The sequence below is a fragment of the Myxocyprinus asiaticus genome, chromosome 26 (genome assembly GCF_019703515.2).
Source record: "Myxocyprinus asiaticus isolate MX2 ecotype Aquarium Trade chromosome 26, UBuf_Myxa_2, whole genome shotgun sequence".
Classification (NCBI taxonomy): domain Eukaryota; kingdom Metazoa; phylum Chordata; class Actinopteri; order Cypriniformes; family Catostomidae; genus Myxocyprinus; species Myxocyprinus asiaticus.
Genome location: NC_059369.1, coordinates 15,301,309 through 15,318,284, shown reverse-complemented (window position 1 = coordinate 15,318,284; position 16,976 = coordinate 15,301,309). Strand labels below are relative to the sequence as shown.

The following is a 16,976-nucleotide window of genomic DNA, read 5'->3' as shown; positions in this document are numbered from 1 at the left end:
TCAGTATTTGCCATTCAGTACTTTTTGTATGGGAAATTTTAGTAACTTTTTGTGGTTGTATTTTAGAGTCATTTTTTAAAAATGGATTACTTTTTATATTAATTTATGTATTTTTGTCTCACAAAATGTCTTGTGCTTTTCATGTTTTCAGATATCTACCGAGTTATGCTTTTAATTCATAGGATCTAGGATAAAACAGAGACAGAAAGAGACTTATTGAGATTTATTGTTCATTCAGCAATCATAAATAGGTTCTGCAAAAGCAATGCAGCCGCTCACAGAGTTGATATGAGAGCACAATTGCAGTAATTATTTACTACTGTAAATGACATCTTTAGTACTTCAGATGTTAAATTCCTTCATTATACAAACAATTTTTTACAAAATAAAATACAAATTACCTGCCACAGAAAATATCAGGTCGTAGATTAAACAATTAAACAACAAAAACATTATTTCAGGGAAGAAAATCTAGATTGATCATTAATAATATCGAATTTCTGGAAGCACCTTGATAAATACAAAACAGTAGATATTTCAACAACATGAACAAACAGAAGATCAAGCAAATGGTAATAGTGGCTGTATATTTACACATGGATCACATTTTGGGATCGTAATTTAATATTAGAAAATAGCTTCAGTTTGTGTCGTCTAGTAGACGCGCAGTGGTTTGAGGAATCTCTATAAAGCTTATGACAATCAAAGGCATCGTTTGACAGACTGGCATGAAAGCAGCTTAAGGTGCAAAGTTGTGACAGACACTCTGTGTTATTTGCACTACTCTGCACTATATTTGGAAGCACAAATATTGAATATTTGTGAAAGGATGAAAGAGTTTGAATCCACGTTTCAGCTGTGAACGTGAATCTGCATTTGAATCGAAGATGTATGTACATAAGAGATGATGAATCTGGGTGCAGACTCGGGGTTATGAGCTCTGCAGTCCAGCACGGTTAAAATAACTGCAGTCAAATGCACCAGATGCATTTACCTGCATCAGAGTTGATACAAACATCTTTCAAATATTTGGCATTGTGAGCTGATGTTGAACTTTTCACTGGACTTAAATCACAGGTTGAACTGAGATGCATGTCACTGATCTCTGCCTGCATCACCTTGGTCTAATGATGGACTACACTCTTAAAATGGAATACATAGACTATCAGTTAATTGCCAACAAAAGCCTTCATCAGCCAACTAACAAAGGACAATGCTTCTATGTGAACTTCTGCAGTTAATCCAGGAAGGACTTCAAAGACATTAGTCATTAATCTTACAGTTCATACAAAATATTTGTTTAATCACTGGCCCTTAACACTTACTTAGATTACTAATTTTAAACCATGACTTGCGCTGCACACAAATAATTAATATTGGCATTACAGTATATTCATGCTGTCTAGCCAGAGGGGAACTGGCCCCCACAGTGAGTCTGGTTTCTCCCAAGGTTATTTTTCTCCATTAACAAACATCTTATGGAGTTTTGTGTTCCTTGCCACAGTCGCCTTCAGCTTGCTCACTGGGGTTCTAAAAGCAATTAATTAATTATTTATCTTTATACACAATTTACAATCAGATTTAATCAAACTACACTATGATGAAGACTTTATAGATATTACAGTTTCATTTTCTGTTAATGCAAGATTTTCTGTAAAGCTGCTTTGAAACGATGTGTGTTGCGAAAAGCATTAAATGAAAATGACTTAACTTAATGAACTTTCATTTAGATCACGATGCAACGCTATTAAGTTCAAACCCATGTTGTGGTGTGACCCGCAGCTGACAGCTCTTGTGTTTCATGGTGAGCCCATACTCGGGCGTCATGTCCAGCATTTCTCCTGTTCCGCTGAACTTTAACCTCTGCAGCAGGATGGCCAGGAACAGAAAGACCTCAACACGTCCAATGTTCTCACCGATGCAACGGCGCTTCCCCAAGCCAAAAACCAGCACCTTCTCTCCTTCCATCTTGTTGAGTTCTGTACCGTCTGCACTGAGGAACCGATCAGGGTTAAAGGATGATGGATCTTTCCAAAGTTCTCTGCAGAAAGAGACACCAGGTTCAGCTTTATTTCAGAGAGAGTTATACCAAAACTTGACCACAGTTCTCCTTAATTCATTCCTGATAAACAGGCCCAAACAGAATCTGTGAATGTTTCTGCATTTTCTGCTTTGTATTCATGGTAAAATTGATTTAAACATGGTAAAATGGTTAAATGGAGTTGAGAGTACTACACTCTTATTGGTAACTGAAAGCATGATCAAATTAGCCAAAATAGCAAACACACAAGGGGCAAGGCATGTGAAGAACTTTGTGAATTTTGGGTTTTCCCATTGTTGGTATATTATGCATGCACAGATTCCGTGTGATCCTGCTGTTAAATCACTGATCAAACGGGAAACTTACGGGTCGTGGTTGACTTGCCACTGGTTTACAAACACACAGGTGTCTTTTGGAATGAAGTATCCATTGAGTGACGTGTCTTTGGTGGTACTAAAAGAGAAAAAACAATAACATTATAACACCATAAAAACGCCTTTAAAACTGGCCAACTTTGGTAAATATTGCTTCATGTTTACAGCTGTCCTTGTTGCACTGTTCCGTCTATTGATTATGCTTGTTTGCCTGAACTCTTAAAACTTGATTCACGTGTTGTTTTATTGAGTACTTGTGAATGGGGAACTGGTTTCGCAGTAACTCACCAGTGAGGGATTGTGAACGGAAGGAAAGATGAATGGCGAAAGATCTCCAGAATAAAGGCCTCAAGCAGCGGCAGTTTAGATCTGTCTGACAGACGAGGGGTACGGTCCATTCCAATCTTTTCATCTAGAGAGAGCATTCAAAAAACATACAAAGCCATTTGACCAAACACAGAATACAGTAACATGTCCGGCAGAAAGATTTCTGTATTTAATGCACTTTGTTTATACTGTTTAGAACAATTAAGTGTAAAATATGCTAATTAACTGTTTAATTGTGCTGCAGTTGAGTAACTGTTATAGATACAGTAGATATATGGATATATACTCACTAAGTTCTCTGTGTAGTTTTTCCTGGATCTCAGGGTAAGCCACTAGATAGACAACAGCCCAGGAGAGAGCTGTACTGATAGTGTCAAAACCTGTCAATGAGAATCAAGCACCCTTTAAATCACACCAACATAAAAGAAACATCATAATGAGTCTATTTCACTCATTTCAGAACACTGATGACAGCTTCTCCATTAACTCACCAGCTCCAAAGAGGTCGTTGACGATTCCAACAATCTTCTCATCGGACACTTGGACATTTGAGTTCTCATCCAGCTTTCTGTCTTCGCATTGATCGATGAGCGAATCAGTGATGTCACGGATGTTATCCTGAAACACATGAGAAGACATGTACGTTGAGCTTCAATAATTCAGGCCATAAAAGAGAAGCTGATGGTCATGTTGAAGAGCACCCACCTTGTCGAAGGTGTCATAGTGGTTCTTCACGATCTTCTGTATGAAGTTACTGAATCGAGCATTGAGGTCTTGGAACTTCTTCATGGATCTGCTGGGCAGGAACCGCAGGAATGGGATGAAATCTGAAGGGTTGCCACTACCCACAATCCTTCCAAACTCATCGCTCATGGTGACCAAACCAACCAGCTCTTCATCATCATGGCTGTAACGACGGCCGAAACATATTCCGCAGATCACGTTGGCCACGGATACCACGATGTGACGGAATGGATCGAAGCTTCCATTGGCCTTCATGACGGTGTGCAATCTTTCTATCAGATAGAGTCCCTCTTTGCTGACGTGCTCCTCAAGAACGCAAGAATATTCAGCACTTTCTCCTTGCACGGTTGCAAATGATCGCAGGGCACTCAGTGCCAGTTTACGGCGGGCACGCCACACTCCGACCTGATCCGTGCTGAAGGCTAAGCTCTTCCCATCACTGATGAATTTGGAGCTGTAGAGGTCAGGTCGCCCAGCGAATTCCTCGCCCTGCTTGAGGAGGGCCTGGCGGAGGGTCTCGTTTCCACTGAGCACCACCACCGGACGCATGCCAATCTGGATTTGGAAGACAGGGCCATAGCACTTGCTCATGGCAGTCAGACTGAGGTGTGGATTGTTCCCAACTTCTAGGACGTTTCCGATTATGGGAAGAGGTTTTGGACCAGGAAGCTTCTTGAGCCCTTCTGGAATCTTAGTGCGCATGAGGCGCATGAGGAGATACACGATGCATATTGTAATGATGGCCACAAGACTCTCAGACACTGAGATGGGGCCCAACACTGACAGTAGTGTCAGAGACATCTTTTCCTTTGTTTTTTCTCTGTAAGTGGATTTTCTTGCAGAGAGTGAACAGGCTACCTGCTCAAAACAAAACAGAGTGGAATAAATTAGAGATAAATTACCTCAGAGGGAGAGTGGGACATAAAGAAAAAAGAGAGAGACAAAGAAAGAAAGTGTGTAGTTTTTTTGGGTGAATAATACTGAAAAAGGTGTGTCTGGTGTCTGTCAATCTTCTGCATACCCACTTTATGCTTATGCAATGAACTTACCAACTCCTTACTGATATTTTGGCAGTTAAAGCAATAATTGGTTGGTTATGTGCATTTCCATTAATGATAAACAACACTTTCATTAATTAATTGCACATGGAGTGAACAGCCTGAAGGGCAGAGTGAATATCTGTGACAGAGGGGGGAGAGAGAGAGAGAGAGGGAGAGGGAGAGAGAGACCTTCATTCAGAAAAAGTGTCACGCAGCTGTCCAGCAGAAAAAATAAACTGCATCCCCAAAAAGTCCAGTAATATCTAATAGCATGAGTTCTGATGTTTAATAAGATTAAATGAACATGCACACCAGTTAGAATTCTAAAAAGTAAAATAGGAAAGTTTGTTAAATCTTGAACATAAAAACATGATTGAACATGCACACATTCGATAAACAAATGATAAATTATTCTCTTAAAAATAAAAAGTAAGTTAAGTAAGAAGTAACAACTATTTTGATCTAAAACATGAGTTACTGTCCATGCACACTAGTCAATGAACAAGTGATTAATTATTCTCTAAAAGTAGGAGAGGTATTGATTTCAGGCTTACCTTTAGCAGATGGAAGAATAATTCCTTTTCTTTGCTGAACGTGTCAATACAAAGTCAATTAGTTGAGCTGCAGAGGAGTGCTGCAATGATCCAGCGGATACAACTTTTATAGAGAAAAACTCTTCGCGATTGGCTGATCTCCGTGTGACGTCAGGAAGCGGGGAAGAGTTGGACGCTTTGTGAATGAGACAGATCAGAGAGGAGTTCATTCCAGTGGCCGCTGATCTTAGAAAGAGTGAAAGAAATGCGTGAGTAAATGTTTAAGTTCAGTTCTTGTAGTGAGTTTCCAAACATTATATATATTACAGTACAGAAACGTATGAAATAATCAATTTCTTCACAGTACGTTTAAAAAATAAAAATAATCATTAAAACATCCACAACATTACTGATGAAGTAGCCTACAATCAAATAGCTCCTTATACAATGAAATAAATAAATAAATGTTTAATACATTTTTTATTTAAATACAACTTTTTTCATAAACTTTTTTTTTAAATATTTTTTACAAACTGATACAGAAAATTAAGAAATCACAAATCTCTTCAAAGTATGTTTAATTTATTTAAAATAAAATAAAATAAATACAAATACAAATACAAAATTCACAGTATTTTATTGATTAAGCGAACCTCTATAAAAAGCCATACGGAATCATACTGATGATATTTTACAAAACAGCCATCGTCATAAATTATCATAATCAATACATGGACTAGAAACAAAATTCAAATATTCACAAATAAAAATAATAGAATTAAAACATAAAATAAAATACAGTGAAGACAAACAGAAAGAACGCAATCAAGCTTGAAGTCTACCATAGTTTTGGACTTGTACCATAGTAATAGCAAGGTATTCCCGTAAGTACACTGTGCAAACACCATGACATATGAACACAGTATATTTCAGTACCACAGTATACAGTATTAAAGCAACATTGGTATTACTATCTGATTCCATCATTACTGTAATAATAATAATAATAATAATATATATATATATATATATATATATATATATATATATATATATATATATATATATATATATATATATATAGTAGGGAAAGAAAGAAAACATTTACAATCTTATTTTACACTGTTGTTCAAGTTACACCCTCCTTTATGTTACTTTCAGAGGTGCACGTAGTCTGAAGTTAATCTTCTCTGATAGTTTAAGAAATTAGGCACACTAAGTACAATTGTTTATTGCAATGTAATTGCAGACATATTTGCCCAAGAATTAATCAACAAAAAAAATAATTTTGCGTTGATTTGTAGGATCATGTTCACCTGGCGTGCGCTCATACTCATTAAGTAAGCACTGCATACAAAGGCGTGTGTGTGTGTGTGTGTGTGTGTGTGTGTGTGTGTGTGTGTGTGTGTGTGTGTGTGGTTTCTGAGCTCTTGCACAGATTCCTTCACCCATTTTTCATACACATGTGTTTTATATGTTGTGATTTTATAAAATTAATTATTTACAATGTCACTGGGCCAAAAGTGGTTTACAATTTTTTGCATGTTACCTTTTACATTTTTGTTGTTTCATAAACTGCTTTGTGATTTAAAATTGCCTTACTGTTTAAATTTAACTGAAAAGCCTAATAGGCTGTTTAATGGCAGGTCCCCATTATAACTTTTGTACCCAATTTTGTAATAACTTTTTTCCTGGTCTATAACTGTGGACATTTTCAATAGAGTTTTGTTGTTGTTGTTGTTGACAAGACATTAGAGTTTAGGTCTACAGAAATTGAATTAAAAAAATATATACCACCTTGAGAAAGATTCACTGGAGTAAAAGTGTGACAACTAACCCTAGCCTATGGTGTGGTTTCACTACAAAGATTAGCCCCTTTTAGCAGGTTATATCAGCTCAATTGCGTTTATTAGTTTGTTCTGTGGTCCGTTTCCTTTGGAAGCATCTCGCAACCTCAGACAGTTATCACGCTTCGCAGCACGCCACGATCAACCTTTCACACGGCATGAAGTCCGTGCGAGTTCACCTCACCCTTTACCACCATTTACCACACTGTGTCTGAGCACATTACATTAGTTAAACAGTTGCACCAAAAGAATACTGTGTGATGTATAGAGCAATTTTGATTTATTACATGTGCACCTCGTTCTGGTAGTTTATGTAACCCAGATTTAAATACAAGATTCAAAAAGCTTTATTTGTATTTGTTCCACTTAAACTCTCTTCCCTGCTGGAAATAAATAAATTAATTAATCAATTAATTTATGCAACCTAAACTGGTTTGCTGGTCTTAGCTGGTTTAGCTGCACAATATCTACTGGATATCTATGAGAATGTTCTGAGAATGTGCTTCTCATATATGATTTTTAAATATTTGCTTTATTTAGATGCTTCATAGTGTGAAGCTTCACCATCTTTAATTGATCAAATATGTTACACACATCAGGGGTAAGCGTGAGTGACCTCTTAAGAATGGACAGCTCTGTCCTAATTAATTGCTCATCTTTGCATGTGCTTTGAAGTTCTCATGAGAGGTTTCACCCTTTTTGTTTGGGAACAAAAAGACAGCACCCCATTAGATCAGTCTACAGTGTGTTTGTGGCTTTGTTCGTAATGGCATACTATGTATTTTACTTAGTATGCTTTATTCTATTCCCAACTTAACCTCTTTGTTTACTCATTATTTGATCTGACTGCAAAAGTTAAAACATTTAAATGCAAATTTGGATAACAAATGTTTTAATTAGCCATTGCATATTATAAATGGACACTCACTTAATTAACTTAGTTAACTTGCTCAATTACACATAAACAATTAAACTATTTATTGTTGCATAATGCATATTGTTTCACATGCTGTTGAAAAAATAGGCAGTATTCAATACACTATAGTATTCCATTCTAAACCTAGCCTCTTTCTCGGCTCATCATTTGATTGGACTATGTTAAAGGGAAGACACGGAGACCAAATGTCTTGCTTTTTTCTTAGCTTTATTTGAAATTGAGGTCACCCTGGCTGTCGAAGTTGCAAGTAAAAGTGGGCAAAGACAGTGGCAGATGCTGATAATTTTGAAAACTCCTGCATGGAATGGTCTAGAAAGATGCAGAAATATTCAAGGATATTCTAAGGCTGCTGCTTGCATTATTTTGGCAAACAGAGATGCAGTCATAAGAGGATTCCACAGGTGTGTTATCTGTGTTACACGATGTCTGAAATATAGAACTTTCATGAACAAAGCTACTGAGTAAATTAATTTGTTCTTCCCACAAAATGACCTTCACCTTCAGCTGAGCACTAAGTGAGCTACTACCTGAGAAGAAAGTTAAGACACATACACACAGAACTTGGTAAAAAAGCTAAATAATCAATTTCCAAAATTATAAATGGACACCACTTAATTAAACTTTCTGTCAAACATTTGATCTTGATTTGAAGTGTAATCGAGCTTGAAATCATGATTGTGCCTAGAGACTGCAATGGCAAGATGTAACATGAAAAATGAGCCATAGCTGGGTCTGTCCTTACAAAAAAAAACAAACAAAAAAAACAATTGGATTGCTTCAGAAGGCATGGATTAAACCACTGCAGTCTCGTGGATTGCATTTATGCTGCCTTAATGTGCTTTTTGGAGCTTCAAAATACAGAGCTGAGATATTCTTCTAAAAATCTTTGTTTGTGTTCTGCAGAAGTAAGAAAGTCATACACGTCTAGGATGGCATTAGGGTGAATAAATGATGAGAGAATCTTCCGTTCTGGGTGAACTATTCTTTAAGTGTCCACATACTTTTGGGGGCTACAGCATGTCACCCAGATCAAACAGAACACGGTGCTCTTATCAACCCAGTATACACATTTAGAAAAAGGTCTTTACATAAACCCTTTCTAAAGGTTTGTTATGCAGAAAACTGATTTATGCAAAGATTTACATGATTCAATGTTATTTTTAAGTGGCTTGAAGTACTGTGTGACTTAAGACATTTCAACAGAAATTATGGTCCAGTCAGTAATTAGAGTGTGGTGATAAAAGTTCAACCCAAAAAGCAAAGCATGTTAGCTGCATACAAAGTGAGTTTGTTTTTCTAAGTTTGTGCCAAATTTAGAAATGACTTAATAATAGGCTATTAATGATGATGCCACTAAATGATAGGCCTATCTATTATGCTAATATGTGTTAAAAGGAAGAACACTTCTGCTTTGGTGTTAATGTACTTGAGCACTACTGATGGTGCTGCAGGGCTCCCCAAGATTTGGGAAACATTGGCACAATGCATACTGTTTCAAGTGCTATTTCACCAAGCAGTATGCAGTACGCTAATGTTCCATTCCGAGGGCAGCCGCTCTGTCGCCCGCCCGTGTGTTCGCGTGAGAATGTTTGGAGGGGTGGGCTCGGTGTTCGGGACAATCCTAAATCTGCTCGGCTAGTCACGCGAAGGCGGCAGCGGCACGAAGGTGCAGATTTTTGCGCTGAGAATGAAACGTAATCATGCGGTCGCTCAGTCCGACACCAAGCAAACTGAGCAGCTTCCACATTCACAGCAGTGATCGCCTCTGACTGAGGGTAAAGCCGTGTTCCACAAAGTGTCACAGTACTCTTTGTTTTTATTTAGAAAACAATGTTTTATCATTTCTAACCTAACAACGTCCTTATGTCAAATGTTATGCTTGAAAAGTGCTTTCTTTCGAATAAATTGCACTTCTTTCACATTTTACTAAATGAAACAATTGAATATCTTACATTAGATATATTATATTAGATTAGATATCTAATGCAATCATTAGAAATTTATTAAGTGCGACTTATAAGGATAGTTCAACCAAAAATGAAAATTCTGTCACCATTTACTCCCCCTCATGTTGTTCCAAACCTGTATAACTTTCTGTCTCCCATGGAAAACAAAAGATATCAGGGAGAATTACTGTCTCAGACAATCACCATTTATTTTCATTGAGACTTTTTTCCATACAAAGAAAGTGAATAGTGACTGAGACTAAAGCTGTGTCCCAAACAACACACTATACACTATGCACTTTTAAAATATACTTTGCACTCAGCCATGCAGTGTATGCATTTTCAAAGTGTAGTATTGTCCCAAATGGAACACTTAACGGTTTTTACTACACAGAAGCGTTCACCGTTTAACAGCTGACAGAAGTGACGTTTCAAACCCAAGCGTTGTGTTGCCGCTAGCTTTAGCGCACTATCCACCCTCAGTTCAACACGTATAGCTCAATAATATACATTTCACACAGCATGGTATGATGGTAAAGCATTTAACTCACTTTTGTAAGTTGCTATCTTCACAAAAGTTTTGCTAGTTGTCATATTCTCTATTATTTACACTTGTTTTGCCAGATCACCATCGCTGCCGGTAACGCCGCCCCTTCCGCTATGTACGGCAAGCCACGTGTGCTGAGTGCATGAAGTGTCCAAAATTCCACACTCCGTTTTGACGGTTGAAAAAGTGCATCATCCGGGTACTCTTCCGGGTACATTTCTTTTTGTTGCTTTTTCAGTGTAAACATACTGCTTGCACTACTTACACTTCAAAATGACGTAAAATAGTGCAGAAGTGTGTGGTTTGGGATGCACCTTTTAGCCCAAAGTATACTTCTGTCAGACACGAATGCTAGGCGTGATGCAAATTTCGTCATCATCTGAGTGCTCGAGCACTGAAAGCGTGCAGACAAAATTTCTTAACCGTGCTTACTCTCATGCACCTAGATTTGTTTGCATTAATTAGTGTGTCCACAAGGTGGCAACACTCACCGTTGTGCCATTGCTGTGACAAAGAAGCGCTAGAAGATTTAATCGCTGCTAAAATACAGGATACAAAAGTAGAAACAACAACAGCAGATATGCCCGTCAAGAGCGTGTTTTGAGTAGGTCAGGAGAACCCTGCATTTGAATAACTGGAGTCTAAAGGAATATAGAGACATCTTTATGGGTCTAAACTCCTGAAGAGAAATAGTCCAGTATCTCAGTCGTTGCGTGCATGCGCCAACCGCATGTGTATGCGCACACAGTCAAATTAAGCATACTTTGAAAGGCTAGCGTTCAATTTTACTTGAACGCTTAGTAAAGTATGCTATGGGCTTAAAGGAATATTCCGGTTTCAAGTTAAGCTCATTCGACAGCATTTGTGACATAATATTGATTACTACAAAAGATTAATTTCGACTTGTCCCTCCTTTTCTTTAAAAAAAGGAAAAATCTGGGTTACAGTGAGACACTTACAATGGAAGTAAATGTGGCCAGTCCGTAAAAATGTAAACACTCACTGTTTCAAGTCAATAATCAATAAAAGGTCACCCCAAAAATGTGAAGTATGTTGGCTGTATACAAAGAATACTCTTTTATACAAGAGAAGTGAGTTTCCAAAAAACATTCCATCTTGTTTGCATTTGGCATGCTGGATTAATAATTTGTGAAGTGCACAGGTTACCTACACTTAGTGAGACAAATGACAGCAAAAGACTGTACTCAGAACAGCAATTGGACAAAACCGAGTGGCGAAACAAAAAGCATCAAACATTTGAACACTTACAGTTGAAGTCAGAAGTTTACATACACTTAGGTTGATGTCATTAAAACTCATTTTTTTTAACCACTCCATAGATTTAATATTAGCAAACTATAGTTTTGGCAAGTCGTTTAGGACATCTACTTTGTGCATGACACAAGTAATTTTTCCAACAGTTGTTATAGACAGATTGTTTCACTTTTAATTGACTATATCACAATTCCAGTGGGTCAGAAGTTTACATACACTAAGGGTACGTTTACACGACAATGATGTAATAAAAACGGATAAGTTTTTCCTTTGCGTTTTTGAAAAGTTTTGCGTACAGACAACAACGTTGTCAAAACGATCCCCGTTCAAACGGATCCGCGAAAACGACTAAAAACACTGTATTATGCATGCCAGGCCAGTAGTTGGCGATGTCACTTTGTAAAGAAACACTACGCGCCTGCGCACCTAAGCATTCTTCCACAGAGCGGTGAATACGAACAATGAAGATGGCGATCGCTGGTCATAGTAGTGATGCAGTAAATCTACACTTTGCTGGAGAAGTGTCAATAAACTCAAAATCTTGAGCAGCACAAATACAGTCCTGTTGTCCGCCATTGTAGTTTTGAATGTCTCGCGCGTTGTTTTGAAGTACTCGCGTGCATGCCTATAGACTGAACACGTAATATTAGCTAGTTAGCTTCTGATAGGCTAATTGGCTAATTGGAGTCAACTGGAGGTGTACCTGTGGATGTATTTTAAGGCCTACCTTCAAACTCAGTGCCTCTTTGCTTGACATCATGGGAAAATCAAAAGAAATCACCCAAGACCTCCACAAATCTGGTCCATCCTTGGGAGCAATTTCCAAATGCATGGAGGTACCACATTCATCTGTAAAAACAATAGTACGCAAGTATAAACACCATGGGACAACGCAGCCATCATACCGCTCAGGAAGGAGACGCATTCTGTCTCCAAGAGATGAACGTAGTTTGGTGTGAAAAGTGCAAATTAGTCCCAGAACAACAGCAAAGGACCTTGTGAAGATGCTGGAGGAAACAGGTAGACAAGTATCTATATCCACAGGAACACAAGTCCTATATCGATGTAACCTGAAAGGCTACTCAGGAAGGAAGAAGCCACTGCTCCAAAACCACCATAAAAAAGCCAGACTACGGTTTGCAAGTGCACATGGGGACAAAGATCTTTTTTGGAGAAATGTCCTCTGGTCTGATTAAACAAATATTGAACTGTTTGGCCATAATTACCATCGTTATGTTTGGAGGAAAAAGGCTGAGGCTTGCAAGCCGAAGAACGCCATCCCAACTGTGAAGCATGGGGGTGGCAGCATCATGTTGTTGGGGTGCTTTGCTGCAGGAGGGACTGGTGCACTTCACAAAATAGATGGCATCATGAGGAAGGAAAATTATGTGGATATATTGAAGCAATCTCAAGACATCAGCCAGGAAGTTAAAGCTCAGTCACAAATGTGTCTTCCAAATGGACAATAACCCCAAGCATACCTCCAAAGTTGTGGCAAAATGGCTTAAGGACAACAAAGTCAAGGTATTGGAGTGGGCATCACAAAGCCCTGACCTCAATCAGCTAGATTTAAATTTGTGGGCAGAACTGAAAAAGTGTGTGCGAGCAAGGAAGCCTACAAACCTGACTCAGTTACACCAGTTATGTCTGGAGGAATGGGCCAAAATTCCAGCAACTTATTGTGAAAAGCTTGTGGAAGGCTACCCAAAATGTTTGACCCAAGTTAAACAATGTAAAGGCAATGCTACCAAATACTAACAAAGTGTATGTAAACTTCTGACCCACTGGGAATGTGATGAAAGAAATAAAAGCTGAAATAAATAATTCTCTCTACTATTATTCTGACATTTCACATTCTTAAAATAAAGTAGTGATCCTAACTGACCTAAGACAGGGAATGTTTTCTACAATTACATGTCAGGAATTTTGAAAAACTGAGTTTAAATGTATTTGGCTAAGGTGTATGTAAACGTCTGACTTCAACTGTAAGTAGTAATGTAGCATGAGAGTTTGCATGTGTTTGCTGTGGGTTTGGAGCCGATGTCCAGTGTCAAAGGACAAGCTAAGAGAGCAAGACACGTTTGTTTGCCTTCAGCACTAAAACTCCAAAGGAATCTCTAAAACAACATGAAAGAACTCAAATGTGTGTGAAGGTAGCTCAGCCTTCATCACGCAATATTACAGCACCTGCCATGCTCACCTTTACAACCAGGTATGTGTGTATGTGTGTGTGCTGCACATTATACTGCATGGGTTTGTGAATATACTTGATATAAAGAAGATAAGCAGGTGTTTGAAGGGGTTTATTTTGAAGGAGGACCCTGAGAAAGAGAGATGTTATCTAGTTTTAATGTGCTTGTATACAGTGTGTGCATGAATGTATGCTTTTGCATGCAAGTTATTGTATATGTGTGTGAGTGTGTCCAGCTCTTGCATGCAGGCTTCAGTAAGAGTGCCCATCCACCCATCAGTGTTGTGCTTGTGTCTTTGTGGCGGGGAACAGCCCTGAATGGAGCGAGAGAGGTTTTGAAGTGTCATGTTTGAAGTATGGCATGGGAAAACGACCTACCTGCACGCAATCTGAGGCAGGAAGAACTGTGATGTGCTGTGATGTTCTGCCACCGGTAACTACACACCTGTAATTACTCACCTGCTTTTTTCACATAGAAAGAAACTTTAATTAAACACATCCTGGTTTGTGTTAATATGAACATACAGTATAACCTCTGCCTTTCTCAAGATCATTTCAACAACACTACATGAATAGAAATGTTCTGTTTTATGTAAAACCAGCTGACCTGTTATGTGCATATATAAATATGCATACTGTATTTACTTACACATCCTACATTAAATGTGCTTTTAACATACAAGTCCCGCAGAGCATGCATAAGATGACACGTAGGCTAAGAGAGTCATAAAATTACCACAAAATTATGTGATTGCTTCAGCAATTGCATTTGTTTTTCTCAGATGACACTGTCGGTTACGTTTAGGTTTAAGTTTTAGGGTTGGCTGTATATTTTGTTGATTTAAAACTTGATAGATCTCATCTGTTATTCATATCACATTTTCTTTTCGTTTTGTTAATTTAAAACTGGAGAGACCATTAATCTCATCTCATCAAACATCATCTATTTGGAAAAAAATTTAACTTGCTTTTAACGCCACTCAGTGGACATTTCACCTTGGAACTGTCTTGATACATTTTAGGAGCTGTGCAATATCATTTTGCAAAAATGTTGCCACAGTCATGCAATTTTCATGAGATCAGGCTAGGGCTGGGCAATATATCGTATATTAATGATATAATCACAATAATTTTGCTGACAATGTAAAATTTACCAATATCGTGAATATCGCGATGATTTTAATATGCTTTTATTTGGCCATTAAGTTTCATGAAGAGCGCACCAGTAAATTAATTTCACGATCCTTCAGGGCTGCACAATTAAACAAAGTAACATAAAAATGGCGAGTTGGTCATATGTGATTATTAATCCACAAAAGGCTGTGATTTAAAGACAGATAAACATGGTCTGTGATGAGCTGATCTGTGAGCACGCGCATGGCAGCGCTCTCAGAATAGTTCACGTGCACTGTGAAATCAAAATAATGCAGGTTCAAGCATTCGCGCAATTCCAAACATTAGTAACAGTTACAAGTTATTAAACAAATCTACAAACGCGGCACAGTATAATAGAAAATTAGATGATTACAGCATTTCAGGAAACATTGTAAACTGTCAAATACACATTGCCTTTTCTGTGTCGAAGTTGAAGTAAATACGACAGCACTTTCGGTGTCAAAATAAAAGCCCCCAGGTAAACAGGACAGAAATATATTACTTTCTTATAACGCAAATCTAATCAAAGAAATGGAATCACTGCATTCTACTAGTTAAGGGTGTGTAGTTCCATAAACCTTAAACAGTCTCAAAAACAAATTGATCCACAATTCCGCACTCCCTCTTCTCAATTTCTTTAAATTTTATTCTCACAGAACAGGAGAACACAGACATTTCGGCCTCACAGCCTTCCTCAGTGTCTGTGTCTATAATGCAAATCTAATCAGATTAATATTGTTAATTCAGCATTATAATATGATAATCAACCTGACGTGTCCCACAGTAATAATTTAGTATTATACAATGTTCAACTGTGTTTCAAAAATAAGTCAGTAAAGTAGCTTTGCACACCTTGTTCATTCACAAAAATGTATTAGTAAAAACATTTGAAGGTAAATAATGCTTTTTATAAAGCTACTATGAATCATTGTGTATGAAATATAAATATAAAAGTGCATATCAATGAAAATGATTGAATTTCAGTCTCCCTTTTTATTTATTTTGAATAGATTTTCATTTAATGTCTTTAACATTTTGAATCTACTTGGCTGCAATATCTTTTTGGATGAAATGATGGTTCCCTTCATTAAAAAAAAAAAAAAAAAAAAAACATTATGTATTTGCCATTTCAGTGCAAATACATAATTATCAAGACATATATCGAAAATCGTCAGTAGGCTGAAAAATGTCGAGATATAATTTTTTAAGACATCGCCCAGCCCTAGAGCATGCTGACATATTAAGATGGAATAAGAGAAAGTATTTTAACATCTCCCCAACACTTTTCCAGTTGTTCCTATGACCCTGCTTGTATTTGACCCTAGCCCCTGCTGAGAACAGCTGCTTTTGGGTTTCCTTCTGAAATCTTCTTACATTCTCAAATCATTGAGTTGGGAGTCAGTGTGTCTGGCAGTAGACCTTGCGTGTGCCCTGAGATGCTTGTCTTAATAGGATTACCAGAGGCTGCGGGTCATGACACTTCACCGTGAGCATGGGTTTGACCCTGTACTTACTGAAACACCTCACCTGATGACTGCTTCTCACAGACTGAAGATCCACAGGTCACATACAAGTCACTGTGACATGTCAATAACATGCAAACTCTCATACACACTCTAGACAATTAATCACATTTGAACTATTATAACAAATCAACCTTTGACTTTAAATATGAAACAGAATCAAACGTATTTTATATAATGTGTTAATTTTTAGTTGAGCTTGCTAAGGCGAACATCACTATTACAGCTGCTTAAATTTAGGCTCGCACCATTTGTGCTACAGACATATATGATACCTCAAATCACTTGGCTTTTTGACAAGAGGGGTACTATTATTTTGGTATTACTTTTACTATATGATCAGACTCTTGATTTTCATACAACAGACATGAACTGAAAGAGTGACCCGAGACATATACTGTAGACCAGGATACCATAGAACTTTCAGGATTTAAAGTAATTGTTAACAAAAAAATTAAAATCCTCTCATCATTTACTCACCCTCCTGCTGTCTTAA

General features: G+C 37.6%; 1 protein-coding gene across 2 annotated transcripts; it reads right to left on the bottom strand.

The window, feature by feature from the left end:
- Positions 1 to 208: 208 nt before the first annotated feature.
- Positions 209 to 5,163, bottom strand: LOC127417203 (cytochrome P450 1A1-like). 2 transcript variants are annotated; one of them, XM_051657043.1, is made up of 8 exons: positions 5,081 to 5,148; positions 4,536 to 4,665; positions 3,448 to 4,344; positions 3,234 to 3,360; positions 3,033 to 3,122; positions 2,704 to 2,827; positions 2,408 to 2,494; positions 209 to 2,041 (listed from the first exon to the last, which is right to left on the bottom strand). In XM_051657043.1, exons 3-8 carry the CDS (start codon positions 4,285 to 4,287, stop codon positions 1,732 to 1,734), a joined length of 1,578 nt encoding a protein of 525 aa, XP_051513003.1. In that variant the 5' UTR covers positions 4,288 to 4,344; positions 4,536 to 4,665; positions 5,081 to 5,148; the 3' UTR covers positions 209 to 1,731. The 2 variants fall into 2 exon arrangements, with proteins under 2 accessions (XP_051513003.1, XP_051513004.1); XM_051657044.1 differs by lacking the exon at positions 4,536 to 4,665 and having other exon boundaries at positions 5,081 to 5,163.
- Between the last annotated feature and the right edge of the window lie 11,813 nt (positions 5,164 to 16,976).